General features: G+C 39.2%; 1 protein-coding gene across 1 annotated transcript; it reads right to left on the bottom strand.

The window, feature by feature from the left end:
* Positions 1 to 979: 979 nt before the first annotated feature.
* Positions 980 to 14,131, bottom strand: fxn (frataxin). The gene is made up of 6 exons (XM_074670777.1): positions 13,956 to 14,131; positions 13,741 to 13,821; positions 12,453 to 12,544; positions 12,249 to 12,369; positions 4,130 to 4,227; positions 980 to 1,309 (listed from the first exon to the last, which is right to left on the bottom strand). The coding sequence occupies exons 1-6, from the start codon at positions 14,043 to 14,045 to the stop codon at positions 1,171 to 1,173; spliced, it is 621 nt and encodes a 206-aa protein (XP_074526878.1). The 5' UTR covers positions 14,046 to 14,131; the 3' UTR covers positions 980 to 1,170.
* Between the last annotated feature and the right edge of the window lie 1,835 nt (positions 14,132 to 15,966).

Raw genomic sequence — 15,966 nt, 5'->3', positions numbered from 1 at the left:
CAATGGAGCTTCAGGTTGGTGAGGGGCGTCAAACGGCGGCTGGCTCTGTGAAGATGTTGCAGGGGGCCTCCTTCATGACTGAGGGCCCTGGTCTGTGTGGTAATGACTGGGTTTTTCAACAGGACAACGCTGCAGGTCACTATGGGCGCCCTGCAAAGGACTTCTTCCAGAGGAATCAGCTCACTCTTTGGACCATCCTGATGTTCCCCTGATCTAAAACTCTCTGGGAACATTTGGGGATGGATGGAGAGGGACGTTTACAGAAATGGACATCAGGTCCAGACAGTGGATGATCCTCCATGAAGACATCTTCACCACTTGGAGCAACGTACGTTAGCCTCCTGGAAACACTTGCAACAAGCATGCCGAAACAAATTTATGAAGTGATCAACAAGAGCGGGGGAGCTACTCATTAGGGAGTCCTTTTTTCAAACTTTTACAGACTATTTTGCTATAAATTGATTACTCTGTTTTTTTTTGTACAACTCCCATTTCTTCTTCTTCCACTTAAAAACTTTTGAAGATCAAACAGTGCACATTTAAATTTGTGCAACTTATTAATTGGTCTTCAGATTTAGGCACGTAATTAGGTCTGTTTTGGTGTTATTTATCCTCTTAGAAGTGTTAATAACCTCTGAGTTCGATATCAAGTAGCTGCAGCTCATTATGTTATTTGTCCCAGACTTATTCAACAACATCTCCGTGATGTGGCAACACAATCCAGCAGTTAGTTAAATTACTGCTTTCTGTGTTCATAATGACTGCTACTAAGTTCACTGAGAGACTTGATTTGCTTCTGTTACCAAAATAAATAAAAGGTCAGAGCCAAAGTCAATGATTGTGTCTGATTCATGGCTGGGTGTGTTTTCTTGTGCACAGCGTGAGAACAGCACACTCAAAATAAAAACGATCTCATTAGCAGGACTTTGGTTTTATTTAAATATCACATGAGAAGGTGTCATTATCATCTTACATCAAAAATGTACATTATCACAGAACATAAAGAAAACAAAGATAAAATATCTCGTCATTGTGAACATCTGCTCTCCTAAAGGACAGTATCGTATGTGTTATCAGTGGTTTTGTTTCCTGTTTGATCTACCAGTGCTCTCGTGTGTCACAGGTTTTATTCTGAAGGTGAGTCAGAGGATTGGCAGGTGTGTCATCGTCTCAGGAGCACAGCAGCTTGGAGAGGTCCATGTGTTTATTAAAGATGAGAGAAAACTCCTCAGAGAGCAGCTTGTGGAGGCTAACGCCATCATGAGAGTAAACCCAGCGCTCGCCTGTCCAATCGTAGCGCTTCGGTCCGCTGAAAGAAAAGAGGAGTCATGTAGTTTAACCAAATTCAAGATTTCTATCTCAAAAAGATGAGCAAGCAGTGCAATAAGAACACCTGATCATAATCTCCAGACGTGTGACGACCTGCTGGCTATTCAGACTGAGAAAGAACAGACCTGTGTCTCACATGTGGAAGCTGCCCATGGGCATTTATAATCCCCATAACATCAGAGATGCTAAATTTACCAGGCCGCTTGAGCTGATAACCAGACAAGTGCTCCCTGTTCTCTAAAGAGAGGACACAGCGTCCATGATTTAAAAAAAGAACGTCAGATTTGGATTCATCAGACACAGAGCAGTTTACCACTTCCCCTCAGTTCGTCTTCAGGGACGCGCTCAGGTCCAAAGAGGACTGGTGTTTCTGGACCATGCTCCTATCAAGTTTCCTCTTTGCATGGTTCAGTATGAACCTGTATCTGAGGATAAAATAATGACCTGTGTTCACAGGTGATTTTGAGCTCATGCAGTGATTTGTCCACTACAGACCCTGTATGAGCTCCTCTCACTCCTCAGTCTGTGACATATCAGGCTGAAGTCTGACTACAGCTTCTTTTATGAGCTCACACACATTTTTCAAGGCCTCACCATCTTTTGGAAGAAATGTAAGTAAATACTTGTATTGTGGCTTCTTAAAGGCAGAGTCTGTAGGATTTTCCTCAAAAAAAAAAAAAAAAATTCAACATTTAAAAGAAAAATCCAGCCCAATTGTCTCCTATGGGTCTCCATGTGTGCCAGTGTCTGTGTTTGCCCCAACCCCCTCCTTTGTCTGTATGTTGATGTTTTGGTTTCAGGATGTTCCTGGGCGGAGAGTAAGCATGGCTACCTAAGCCAATCACAGGGCGCCCAGTGCACAAGTGACTTTGTGTGTTGATTAGGGAGAGGAAGCTAATCTGAGCAGCTACAATAATGGACGTAGCGCGAAGAAAGGAAGACACAACCAAAGCAAAATGAAAATGCCAAACAGATAAAGCTTTTTCCTGAAAAAGGGTGAAGCTTGGCTCGACTTTTACTCGCTTTCAGGAACTTGAAGAGCAGCTCAGGACAAAAAGGGACGTGAATTGGGATTCTGCTAAACAGGTATGTGTCAAATACCTGTGATTAGTTTGTGCTAACATGCCAAGTCAGGTGCCTGGCTCTTGAGTCTCTCCCACGTAGCGACCCGATGCTACAGGTAGTTGCTGGGCTGGTGAGTGTGTTAACGTAGCTTTGTTTGCAGGAAGTGAGTGTGCGCTGCAACTGGCATTGAGCCAAGGAGGTGGAGCCCCGTTTGAATGTTGTGTTTTCTAACAAGTAACGAAAATTCCTACAGACCCTGCCTTTCAAGTTAAACATCAATGAATAGAATAGAATAGAATAGAATAGAATAGAATAGAATAGAATAAAATAGAATAGAATAGTATGGTATTCATGAAGGACATTATATTAGAAATTAAAAATTAGGTATTCTCTCTGGTAAATCACACAAACGCTGTGATTTCCTTTCAGATGTAGTTTTTTTTAACTTTAGAAAATAACACTTTTCAGTCTGCCCAACAACAAAGCTCCATTTCTCTCTACCTCTGTTGCCATGGTATTGTTGATCTCCTGCACAAAGAAGCCTGTTTGATTAGTGTATTAAGTTTCTCTATTTTATAAACTCTGTGGGTTATCCTTAACCTGGAATAATTTAGAGACGTGTAATTTAAATAAGATTGTTTTCAGCTTTTAGATAATAATGAATAACTTGATTGTCTTTTACAGAGCTTGTTTTAGGTTTATGTATTTTTACCCAAACTGTGTGGAGTATTTTCTCAGCTGAGGCAGATGTTCAAATAAATAATGCTAAACTAAGGGTTCAGTAAATTCATGTGGAACATTAAAAATGTATATAAAATATAAAATCCAGTATATAAAATCCAGTTCAAAATGAACTTCTTAATATGGGCACCTCAATCTAATCTGAGGAGGTCCAATGCTTTTTGGATCATCATCCATGAAAATACTGAATCTGCTCTGTTCTTGCCAGCCAATAAACCTGAAGTGGCCTGTGTCCAAACGCATTAAGGAGCCTTTTACTTCATAAAGCTTGCCAGAAGCGCATTTCATTCAAAAACACACCTTTATTTTCTTAAAATTGCAGGTTATGGCAAAGAAGTGGGGAAAAAGCATCTGCCCAGTCCATAACACTACATATCCCAGCATGCCTTCAACAGCTAAATCAGACATTAGTAGTTTAGATGGAGCGTAAACTGTTTAAGTTTGCTTCTATTGGACACACACATTCCTTGTGTTTATCTATGCAGAAGGAGTCTGTCCTGATGAATTTGCTGTTTTATTTGTGTCAGAGATTTTTCATCCATTTTAATGTGAAAACATAAAATAAAATGCAGACATCAAACACTGGAGGAGGCGGCTGAAATCTTGGCACACAGCGGGGACGATGAAGGAGCAATATGTGGAGGCAAGAAGTGACAGCGATGTTTGTTTACATAACACGAAGGAAAAAAAACAGCTTCTTCTTCGTCTATTTCTGGCACATTAGATCGGCAGGACACCTCTGCACATGTCACAGTGGCTTCATTCTGATTGGATGCATGTGCACTCACACAATATTCACATCATTCATTTATAGTCTGCGTGAGATGTGAAGCTCTGATCAGAATGAGTCTGATCAGGATTAAAAAATACTGAATATGTCAACAAACACATCACAGCGGTCAGTGTCAGATTAAATCTTTCTCAGCAGCTCAGTGATGCAGCAGATTGACGTGTTGAAGCTCATGTTCCCATGTGCAGTCAGATGAGCTCTTACCTGGTGGGAGAAGAGAGCCAGATCTGTTTGTTTGGAGTCTGTTTGTTGATGACGTAGGTGCCGTGGTCTCCGCCCACCTTCACCGTCAGCACACCACTCTACAAAACACACACAGATGAGCATTTATTGTACACTGTAATGGAATAAAATGATCATAACTGACCAAATGTCCCCCTGATGACCGCTACATGACCCCACACACACACTCAGGGTGTTTGGAGTGTGTGTGTGTGTTCTGTCATACAGAAGATCAGGGGGACGTCAGGTCAGACAGCGTGTCGGGCTCCTGTCTGAGGCCTGGACTGACCAGCTGAGACCATCTGAACACACAGCTTCTGTCTGAGCGTGTGTGTGTGTGTGTGTGTGTGTGTGTGTGTGTGTGTGTGTGTGTGTGTGTGTGTGTGTGTGTGTGTGTGTGTTTCTAAAACAGAAGGCACACAACAAATACACAGTACACACAAAAAAACTGCAGCCTGGCATGAGCTGAGATAAAAGTTAGAAGAGAAGACATCAAACAAGATACAGCTTTTCAACCAGCAGAGGGCGCTGTGTGAGAGATAGTGTCCACTGATTGGCTTGTTTTGGCTGAATGGTACTTTATGATCGGGCTCTGTCTGTTTTTTTTCAGCTTCTTTTATGTTGTTTCCACTAAAATTTCTTGTTTTTATATTCTTCTCTGTCCTTTTTTCTGTTCCCTGTGCAGAGCCAAAGATACAGAGTTCCATGCTCTCAAACAAGAGCTGCGCCATCACACACGTCTGAGCAATTCATTAAGTTTTATATTTGATAAAGCTGCTTGCTACTGCTAATTGCTATTGCTATTTTAATCACTGCTAGCTCACTCCATGAAGTGAGCTGCATATGTAAATTTGAAAATTGTAAAATCCACTCCTTACCAAAGAGGTAAAGATTTCCCACTCCCATTTAACTCATTATTTTCCACTTCACAGATACAGCATAATGCTGATGGGCTGAGATCTCTCAGCTGCACAAAGTGACAATGCTAACAGCTCACCACTAGGTCCAAAACTGGAGCAATCTGCACAAAGGTGCAGCTTTTGAGTAGTTCTGTGTCAAAATGATGTTAGAGAAGGAGAACCTTTGGCGTGAGTTGCAGAAGACACAGGATAACATCAGTGTTGAAGTTTTCAGGACACTATTCCAGAGACGTGCCGCGGTAACTGCTGCAAAACGTGGACGAACCAAATATTAAAGTTAAAAGTAGATAAAACAGAAGGACTCACTTCATCTGATATTTGTTGTGCTCAGATGCTTCATTATCACGATTTGGAGACAAAAAACGTTAACGTTCAGATCTGTAAGTAGTTAAAGAACTTCGCCCACTAAAAATTGTGTTTCATTTTTGTTAATTTAGTGTGTCCTATTTCAGTTTCTTTATTCTATTTCATCAGATTTTAGTCCAGTGGTTCTCAAATGAGGGTGTGTGTATACCTGGGGGTATGCAAGATTCAAAAATGTATATTCAAAAATTAGCAATCAAGCAAATTCCTTTAGCACCATTTATTCAATCAAAGTTTCAACCTGATGTTAGTTTAAGTTCATAAACTGAATATTAAATCCAATGGACACTTAAGTACAGCGCTTTGTTTTATGTCATTTTTTATGAACCAAAATTGCTTTGAGCTTGTTAGGGGCTACTTAGCAGAAAAAAAAACATTTCACAGCGGGTACATCACTGAAAAAACTTTGAGAATCACTAATTAGGCAACCTGTGAAAGTGTATTCTATTCTATTATATTCTATTTTTATTGTAATCTGTTTTACACTTGTCCTTGTTGTAAATCGGGGCTGCAACAAATTGAATTTTCCCCATGGATCCAATAAAGTGTTACCTAATTTATTTTGTCATCTTATCTCATTGATTATTCGTACTGCCTGTGCTCACAGCCCATTCTCAGTGGATTCCCCTCTCTGAGTCAAGGAGATTTTTCTAGGTTTCATTTCAATCAATTTGTTGAACACTTTACGGCCTAATGTTGCACATATGCTGTGGATTCAGGTGTATGGGTTGCTTATTAATCCTCTCCCTGCCTGTGTGGGACTCCAATTTCAGTACAGCAACCTACAGTATAAAAATATGAGGCAAAGTAGAAATGCTAAAATGTGCAGTTTGTCAACCACTTGAAGCACCAGAAACCAAACACTGAAAGAAGCTGTTTTCACAGCAGAAATAAACATTACAGCTTGGTACAAAACATGTGTTCATCTGAATAGCTAATTTCTCTAACTGTACACACTGTAAGAGGGGTGATTTTTTTTTTTAATGCAGCAGTTTAGAAGATATTAAGATGGGAAGTTCTTCTAATCAAACACTAATTAAGTGAAAGAGTGAGTGTGTCGCAGAGCTGCAGGGAAACAAACAAAATATCTAATCTATTAGGGATAATACTTGCCTAGTGAGCAGGTGATGGGGTTACAAGTCTGACAGGGTGAGCAGGACCCTGATGCAAGGTGACCCACAACCATCCTTTCACTATACATAATTAGGAGTGGGAGAAAAAATTGAAGTAGTATCTGGATTTTTTAACAATTAAAAAACTTTTTTTTTTCAAAATTTGAATCCATCATTTGAGTCTTTGTTCATAGGCTGGGTTGGAAAAGAGTTGAGACGTCAGAACTCATGAATAAATCCAAAAACTGACATATTTGATGTGCATCTTTTGGGAAAATATGGCTCCTGATATAGTCTACAGACTATTTTTCTAAGGGCTCTGGTGTTAAAAATTGGAAATAACGAAGAATCGCAATTCAAATTGAATTGGCCCCCATAATCTTAAAATAATTTTTAAAAGTTTTCTTATGTATGACTTTAGTGATCTTCCATTAAAGTAACACAGCATCTCATTAACTTGATACATGAAACACACCTGAGTATAAGTCTCAGGACCAGCAAAACTATGAAAAAAAGTGCAGACTTCTAGTCTGGAAAATACAGTACTTGTTTTTTTTTGGATAACTTTTTGCTGGTCCCAAGCCTGGGTAAAAGAGTAGGACTGATATTAGTTCTGTCATTCTAAACACATGTACAGTGTGTTATCACGTGCTTTCTGTCTCTCCTGTGATGTTATTCTCCCCCCTTCAGTGTCCACCACAATTACATGCAAATGACTTGCTGTGCAAATTAGGTGATTATGTCATTTGGTGACTTCTTTAATCTGTAAAAACAAGACTATAGAGTGAAGAAGATGAAAACTAAAAATATAACAGAGCTAGCTAAATTTGCTCACAGGTCATCAATGGATAAAATTAGGTTTGAGTACCTTTCACATTTGAAACAATGCTCTTCCAGTGCCCGGTACCTGGCAACCAGTATCGGTACTCAACAGTACCAGTTTTTAGTAGTTTAGTGCATTTATGTGCAAATAAATATTCACTTGTTTAATGGGAAAATCTTAAAGTTTTTCAATTTAACATATTTATTTCACAATATATAAATTTGCAATGCTGTGTTCATGTCCAGCATGGAAAATCGCCTACTGTACCACACCCTCACAGTCATAGAATGCACTTAGGCACCTAAACATGGTCCCATTTGAATTTAAGTGAATAGTACTCTGGACTACAGGTGGAATTCGGTCTGTACCTGTAAAAGTACCTCATTTGGTACCCATCCCTAAATAAACTATCAAGTAGCACTGGTGCCTAATGTGCATTAACACAGCAGGTGCCAGTATTTGAGTTTGAATATTTCTTATTGGTAGTTCAAATGTCTCATTTTTAGTCAGATCTCACTGAACTTAAAATATATCACCTTAAGTCACCGTATTTCACTTGTTTCAAACAAATTTTAATTAGTAAAATAACTGCTCTTTTACTTAACAAAAATGTTTTACCTGATTATTCAACTACCTAATTTAATTTTTAGTAGAATACTTAAATATTCAACTATTTGAAACCTGCAGCCCTAGATAAACTTGTTCCTTGTTTGGTATTTTCCCCACTAGATGTTTTCACACTGACAGACAACTCCTCACGTAAACAATCGAAAGTCAGATCAAAAGTCATGAATCCAGCCTCTGAGTGTATTAAAAGCTCCCTAAGATATTGCAAACGCGAATTTAAGAGGTGATGAACTGTTCCTTTAAGCATGCTAATTCCCTGAAGCCAGACTGTAACAGGAATAAGATCCATCCATCATGAGAGCGGAGGATTGGCCTTTAGGTTTGACAAACAATAAACAGCAGGAGGAAGAGAGGAGTGAAGAACCGCGGCTGGATTATTGCATCAAGATTTACTCTCTGACACTCTGCAGTGTGAAGGCCTGGATTTTATTTAGCTAGCCTAGTCACTGTGTGTGTGTGTGTGTGTGTGTGTGTGTGTGTGTGTGTGTGTGTGTGTGTGTGTGTGTGTGTTTATGGCCCCATATGTCACCGCAGACGGTTAAAAAGGGGGTCAGCTGCCAAGACTGGAACACCGGCCAATCAGTCAGAGGCAGCAGAGATGGCCACTGTCCAACCACAATGATTAAAACACACACACACACGTTCTTACACTGATGCAGACACAGTACACATAAACACTCACACCCTCACACACTCTATTCATCAGCCTCTCGTGAAGCACTGACAGTGAGGAGGATGTTACAGAGGGAAGAGGGGGACACAGAGACGGTCCTGAGACACTGACATGAATCTGTGGAGTCAAGGAAGGACACACACACACACACACACACACACACACACACACACACACACACACACACACACACACACACACACACACACTCACTCCATGTATGCATACACTGCCAGAAATATAAACAAAACACACCAACATGTGTAACAAGTTTTCCTCTGATACTATTTATCAGGTGATCAGTCAGGCAGACAGCCTCAGCATCCTCAGCAGCTGCTATCAGACCTCAGTGTGACACATCCACACAGACAGGATGACACACACACACACTCACACACACACAGCAGCCTGTGGTCATATGCCTATCTGCAGCAGTCAACACCCTCTGAAATAGCCTCAGTGTCTAACAACACATCAAAACACTCGTCCATCATCACAGACTGATTTCAGTCAGACTGTGATGAAATCAGAAAAAAACAATCAGAGGGTTTTTTGCTGAATGTGAATATCACTTCACTTATTTTACAGATTTATCTTGGCTCTATTCATGTTATATCATTGTGTGTTTGCGTTGTTTAATTAATTATTTTGTTTAATGGGACATGGTAACTTCTGAAAGTGAGTGAACAGGCCTACAACCAGATTGTGATGCAGAGCAGCAGAGCTAGCCGCTAAAAATAACTTCAACCAGTTCCTGTCTGAAGTACATCAAACAAAAAGGTCTTTCTGCTGAAACACTACAAGTGCATTTTATAAACTCACATCATCCAGTTCATGTACAACAGCAACAATTCAACAGACCTCCCTGTGAAGATGTCTTCTTGGTTGTTTACAAATATTCTGAAGCAGCTTCTCTGGCCCATCATCTCAAAGTTCTCACTCCATTTCAAAATGATTTTTTATTGTATTAATGATTTTGTTTATTACTTTTTTGATGAACAAAATTCAACTGGTTGTGACAGTTGTCGTCTTTCACACTATAAGAAAATTCACAAAAGAGAAACTGATGACCAAAAAAAGGGAAAGACTGAAGCTCAAAGGTTTATTTCTGCATTGCCTCTTTAATCCTTTAAGTATTTTTATTTTGCTCATTTATTATAAACTCTAAAAGGACAGCACAATTCAAACAAATCACTGAGACGATTCCATATTTTAACTTTCAAAACTGAAACATATTAATTTGATGTTTGTTCAAGCTTAAAGGGATAGTTCGGATTTTTTGACATGAACCTGTATGGCATCCCCGTTTATAGTTATGTACATCAGCGCTGTCTTACCCCTGTCAGCGTCCTGTGACCCGAGTTCTGATGCGGTTTTGGTCCAGACGAAAGTAGTCCGACAACATGGCTGGGGTCATGAAAATAAAGCGTTTTTCCTCTCAAAACAAATTGTGTTCAAAAGAGTGATAAATTTGCATCACAAAACTGCAAACCGGAAAAAAGTCAGACTCCGTTATCACTTGACACTACTTTCTGGGGCGTATCACTGCGCCGCGCGGTGCATCCAGCTGCCCGGAGCGCGTCATGCAACTTAAAAAAGTTAACGATAACATGTCTGACTACGACACTGATGAAGATGACATTACATTTAGCACAGAGCCAAGGGGATATCTTTATGAACCCGAATATACTGATGCTGAAATTCGTCAGATGGAGTTAGAACGGGTGAAGAGCCACAGCCGGAGCCGTGAAAGAGAGAGAGGGTGATAGACAAATGGTGGTGCACTTGTCAGAAGTATGATGTCATGCCGACAGAGGTGGAGTGCTACTGCTGCTACGAATGGAGCCTCATCATGCCACAGATGCAAGACCTTTCAATTGATGAGGAGGTCAGCGTTGCAGCTTCTGTCTGCATCACAAACAATAAGGACTTATCTGCACTACTGAATGAAGGTGTCTTACAGACCTTTTTTCACGTATCTAGGTACGTGAAAAAAGCAGTAGCACTCCACCTCTGTCGGCATGACTTTATACTTCTGACAAGTGCACCACCAAATGTCTATCACCCTCTCTCTCTTTCACGGCTCCAGATGTGGCTCCAGGAGCGACATGACTGTGCCTCGTCTCTCTCTCTACCATTTCTAACTCCATCTGACGAATTTCAGCATCAGTATATTCAGGTTCATAAATAAATAAATGGCTCTGTGCTAAATGTAATATAATCTTCATCGGGGTCGTAGTCAGACTTGTTATCGTTAACTTTTTTTAAGTTGCATGACGGTGCCTACGCGCGCCGGGCAGCTGGATGCACCGCGCGGCGCAGTGATACGCTCCAGAAAGTAGTGCCAAGTGATAACGGAGTCTGACTTTTTTCCGGTTTGCAGTTTTAGGATGCAAATTTATCACTCTTTTGAACACAATTTGTTTTGACAGGAAAAAACGCTTTATTTTGGTGACCCCAGCCATGTTGCTGGACTACTTTCGTCTGGACCAAAACCGAACCAGATCTCGGGTCACAGGACGCTGACAAGGGGTAAGACAGTGCTGATGTACAAAACGATTGGTGAGGATGCCATACAGGTTCAAGTCAAAAAATCCGAACTATGCCTTTAACAGATTTCAAATACACATTTGTCTTTAATTATCTCAATCTTAACAAACGTTGGAGGAAAACAGGAAGACATTTATAACTGTACTTCGAATTTACTTGAAGATACAAGGTCTACAAGTTTCAAAGCAAAAGATCTTATGATCAGTAGTTTCCGGGAATTTGTTTTATTTATCATAAACAGAGGAGCCAAAGTGTAAATCTGAGTATCTGAGGTTGGCAGAAAATGGTTCAGAATGAAATGAATCCAGTACGAGCTGGCTGGTGGTCTGGAGATGCCAGGCTACTACTCAAAAATACTTCTTTCTCCGTTTTAAATGTAAGGGAATAACTTCTAGCAGAGAAAAATAAGTGGTTTGTCAAGAAATGTATGTATGTGGAATAGAAATGTTTAAAAAGACTCAAAGGCTTGATTTGCTATCTCTGTATTAGTTTTATTTTAAAGGAGTAGTTCCTTTTTTCCAGTGTGGTTGTGTGAGGTATTTTTCAAAGGTTGGTTGTTTACTGTCAGAGAGTCCCAGACAGCTCAACCTCTTTGTTCAGACAATGTTCAGAAAACCAGAACAAAAGTTAGATTCAATGTTGTTAATAAGACACTAAATGTTGTTAACAAACACTGATGTCAGTGTGAGAGTCTCTTCGTCTTCTTACACTGGGATGTGTCTGTGAGGGGCAGTCGGCCTTGTTTCAAGCAGTGAAAGTGAACCAACCTGGAGCTGGGTTCTGTTATATCGTTTCATTGTATTATCATATTTTATCAAATATTCCTGAAATGTACTGGCAGAATTCGGCATCTTTTCCCTTTTATTTACACTTTTTTTTTTACACTGATGCTGATCTAAACTTAACATCATGTCACCTGAAGGTGTGAATCTCAAACCTGTGTGCCTGCAAACAAGCCTTTCACCTAAACTTAAGAGTTTTGATGCAGTTTTCCTGCCTTCAGAGATAATAACAATCAATCAGGTGGACTTACAGCGAAGAGGACATCGAAGTCTGCTCCAGTGAAAGGTTCATCCATCAGGTCTTCAAAATAATCAGCCAAAGAGTCTAACGTTTCATCAGCCAGCTTCTCGTACTCTGCTTCTGACAGCTCCCTGACACACAAAGTCACACATGATGAGTTTTGAAAAACACTCTAAGTTGATGAAACTACAAGAAAAGAAGGATACTGTGTTACCTTATCTGCACAGGTGTGGGTTTCTCCAGCCTGGGAGCTGTCAGGTGGATGTTTCTCCTCCAGTGAACAACATCTACTCTGCTCTGTGAACACTGACACAGACACACATCAGACAAACTCACTGCAAAGTCTCTTCAACCATTAGAGGAGGTGATAACATCAAAAAATGTTCAAAGTTGAGACATTTTACTCATTTCTTTGTATTTTATAAAACAATGTTTTTTTATTATCCCTTTTGTGATACTCTCTGATTTAATTATTTGATTGATTCATCAAAATTAATGGCTCTGTGAGAAGTATAATCTGTATTGTTTTTTCTGGGTTAAAGACTGTTTCCCATGAGCACCATTACCCAGCAACATAAAAACATGACTCTTACCAAGGTGTGCGTTTGTTAAAAAAAAAAAAAAAAAAAAAAAAAAAAAATCAATGGAGAGCAGGTATTCTTTTTAACACTACTTTTCTTTGCTCAGGACAACATTTCTCAGGATGCAAAGCAACAAGGTGATTTACTTACTTGTAGTTACATAGAGCTACAATCAAACTTTGTAAACTCGGTTTTTAGTTTAGTGTCGAGAAAGTGATCAGACTATCTGTTTAGTGCTCCTCACAGCCTGGTGCTTTTAGACGTGTCTGTAACGTTAGTGAATCCTGGTTGTGTCCTATCAGAGCTCATCTACCAACTCCAACCTCACCAAGCAGAGCCAACGTAACCTCACTCTTCATTTTATTGATAGTTTGAACAGACCACTGCAGAATAACTGCTGACTGTGGGTTGGAATGGACATTATCACAAACAGCTTAACCTGGGTCTTAGCTTGGGCTCTATCACTCTCCTGTTTAGCTCTCCTCTGCTCTGACGTTTCTCATCTTTTAGCTAGTCCAGCTGCAGTGTCCACCATTAATACAAAATTAATCACAGAAATCCTTCTCAGCTGAGAAAAAAAGGTCAGAGCTCTGCAAAACTTTGCCTATTGGCACAGTGTTGTTATACCATAAATTACCTTTATCAATTGAAAAGCATGTCTCCAGTGTCTCTTATTCCGAAATGTTGGTTGCGATTTCACTAAATCTTTCAAGACAGATCGGGCTCTGAATGAAGAAGTGCTGCAGCTCCTCATTACTCCATCACAGTTTCCCTCAGTAAACAATCTGTTCAGCCGAATTAAATAGAAACTCCAAAACTTGTCTGCAAACATCGTACTTAAAGTTTCCACTACATGTATTCCAGCTGTCAGAGAGAATCCTTAAACTGTGTGGTTTCTGAATGCAGTCTGGCAGGACTTACTTTGATAGCAGGCTGACTGTTAGGATGCAGAGTGTGTCTGGTGAACGGAGGAATCCCCGTGAGGTGTGACAAACTCCTCAGCTGAAATGTTAAAGGACATAAAGTTATTTTGACCCTGGTGGACTTAACTGCGTGATGTAACAGTCAGCTAACAGCCTAAACGGCGACATAATATCCACAAAGCAGCTCGTAATGACTCATTTCTCTAATGTTACCTGGAGATAAAGGTTCCTGGTCGTCTGCGCGTTCACCAGGTGATACATCTTTAAACACAGACACGGAGTTTTATTAAAGATCATCATCATGGTCCCCTGCTGCGTGTTTACCTTCCTGAAAGTTCATCCACACCGGTGTCCTCCCTGTGAATTCTTCTTCTGGGTCTATAGGTCAGCTGAAAACTGACGCTTGGTGCGCACACTGCCACCTAGAGGACGGATGGTGCCAGTGTCCGTTTAAAGTTTTAATGAAAAGAGTTTCATTTTCTCTTCCAGGACTAAAGTATTCATCAGATCTAAGCCTTTGAAATTTTATTTCCGAGAACTCGTGCTTAAATTTCAGTCTTTATGTCTATCTCTCAAGTTTGCTTTTCTTTTCTTTTCTTTTCTTTTCTTTTCTTTTCTTTTCTTTTCTTTTCTTTTCTTTCATGTATTTATTTATTTTATTATTATTATTATTATTATTATTATTATTATTATTATTATTATTATTATTATTATTATTATTATTTAAAAAAAAGAAGGAAAGAAGGATTCTATAATTTCAGGGCACGTATGTGTTTAAAAGTGTCTATAAAAGTGTATAAAATATGCACTGTAGAACAAATATAAAGCCTAAGGGATGAGATGAAATAGAAACTTAACTTTTGTACTTCACCTCAACAATTCACCAAACAATTAAAATGTGCCTCTACAGCACAGTGTGAGCTCATCAAAGTGCTTAAACTGCATGACAAAATAAATTAGTGTGAAAAGATGAGACAGGGAATAATGAGCGTTGAAAACTAAACAATCACGTCAATGTAATCTGCTGGGGACTTATTTGGGGTGGTGACGTTGCTGCTCTCCGGTGCTTGGGCCTCACACTGCTTCCTGCTTTTCTCTACTTCTCCACCAGATGTCCTCAGATCTGCAGACCTGATATAAGCAGCCCGGTAGATCTCCGCCGTCCTCACCTGTTTTCATTTCAGTCAGTGACCTCAGTTTAGAAAAAACTATATGTTCATCATTGCAAAAAAGCTTAACAGATGCAACAAATTTGATGTTATTTTATTTATTATTATTTTCTATAATGATAAAAAAAAAAAAAAACACGTGTATTTTTTTTAATCACTAAACAGTAAAAAAAAAAAAAAAGAAATTTCATTAATACTTACAAAAGTGCTATTATATCAGATATATTAAAAGGTAATGATTATGTCAGAGAGAGGGATAATGTGACACGCTCAAATGGTTTCATTTTGTGATTTTTTTTATATGTACAGTTAGTTGTAAATGGGAGCTGCGTTGTTGCACTTATGCACAGATATTGATTTTATTTTCAGTACCAGTGTATGCCACAAGAGGGCTCATTCAACCTCTGTGTGAGACAGCTTGGTGCGGTCAGCAGCTGCTCTCAGAATTTTCATTTTCCAGATTCTGGTTTTTACTTTTTTCAATGCTTTTTAAAAAACAAACAAACAAACAAAAAACAATAAGATGTAAAAATTTCAAGTGTTAATATTTTATGGGAAAGAAAACTTAAAAATGTTGTTGATAGACAACTCAAAAACACGAGTGTTGAAAATATTTAAAAAGACAGGCAGAAGCAGGAGAAAGATACATACTATCTGTTGTATGTCTCATGTTTTTTCCCTGTTGTTCACAGAAATACCTTATCCGACTACAGTCTTCATGTCCAGAGCCTGTGACACACAAGTTCATGGTTTGATATATCCTTTGGGTCACAGTGAAACAGTTTGGTGAGATTTTAGAGTTAAACTTAAGATTTTACCCACATACAGTTATCTGCCCCATGCAGTGTTTTTCTGTTTGAAAAATAATCAACAAGCTGCACAAAAGCTCACACCTTTGACAATCCAAAACTGAGCTCAAACATTTCTGTCTCCCACTGACACAGCTTTTTATAACATAATCTCATGAAACAAACTTTGTCATGGCTTTGATTGATTATTTAATAATGATGAATATTTTTCACATAACTTTTGACTTTTGTCACATTTATGTTAAT

This window comes from Halichoeres trimaculatus, unplaced genomic scaffold (genome assembly GCF_033239565.1).
Source record: "Halichoeres trimaculatus isolate MK-OKI-2021-1 unplaced genomic scaffold, fHalTri1.1 fHalTri1_scaffold_5, whole genome shotgun sequence".
In the NCBI taxonomy this organism is placed as follows: domain Eukaryota; kingdom Metazoa; phylum Chordata; class Actinopteri; order Labriformes; family Labridae; genus Halichoeres; species Halichoeres trimaculatus.
This window is presented reverse-complemented; position numbering and strand designations above follow the sequence as displayed.

Excerpts from the sequence above, each read along its gene's own strand:
- fxn (XM_074670777.1), bottom strand. The coding sequence starts at position 14,045 with ATGATGATGATCTTTAATAAAACTCCGTGTCTGTGTTTAAAGATGTAT. Across the intron at positions 12,545-13,740 it reads ACAGTCAGCCTGCTATCAAA|TGTTCACAGAGCAGAGTAGA; the intron begins GTAAGTCCTGCC and ends TGTCTGTGTCAG. Across the intron at positions 4,228-12,248 it reads ACTTCGATGTCCTCTTCGCT|AGTGGTGTGCTGACGGTGAA; the intron begins GTAAGTCCACCT and ends TGTGTTTTGTAG.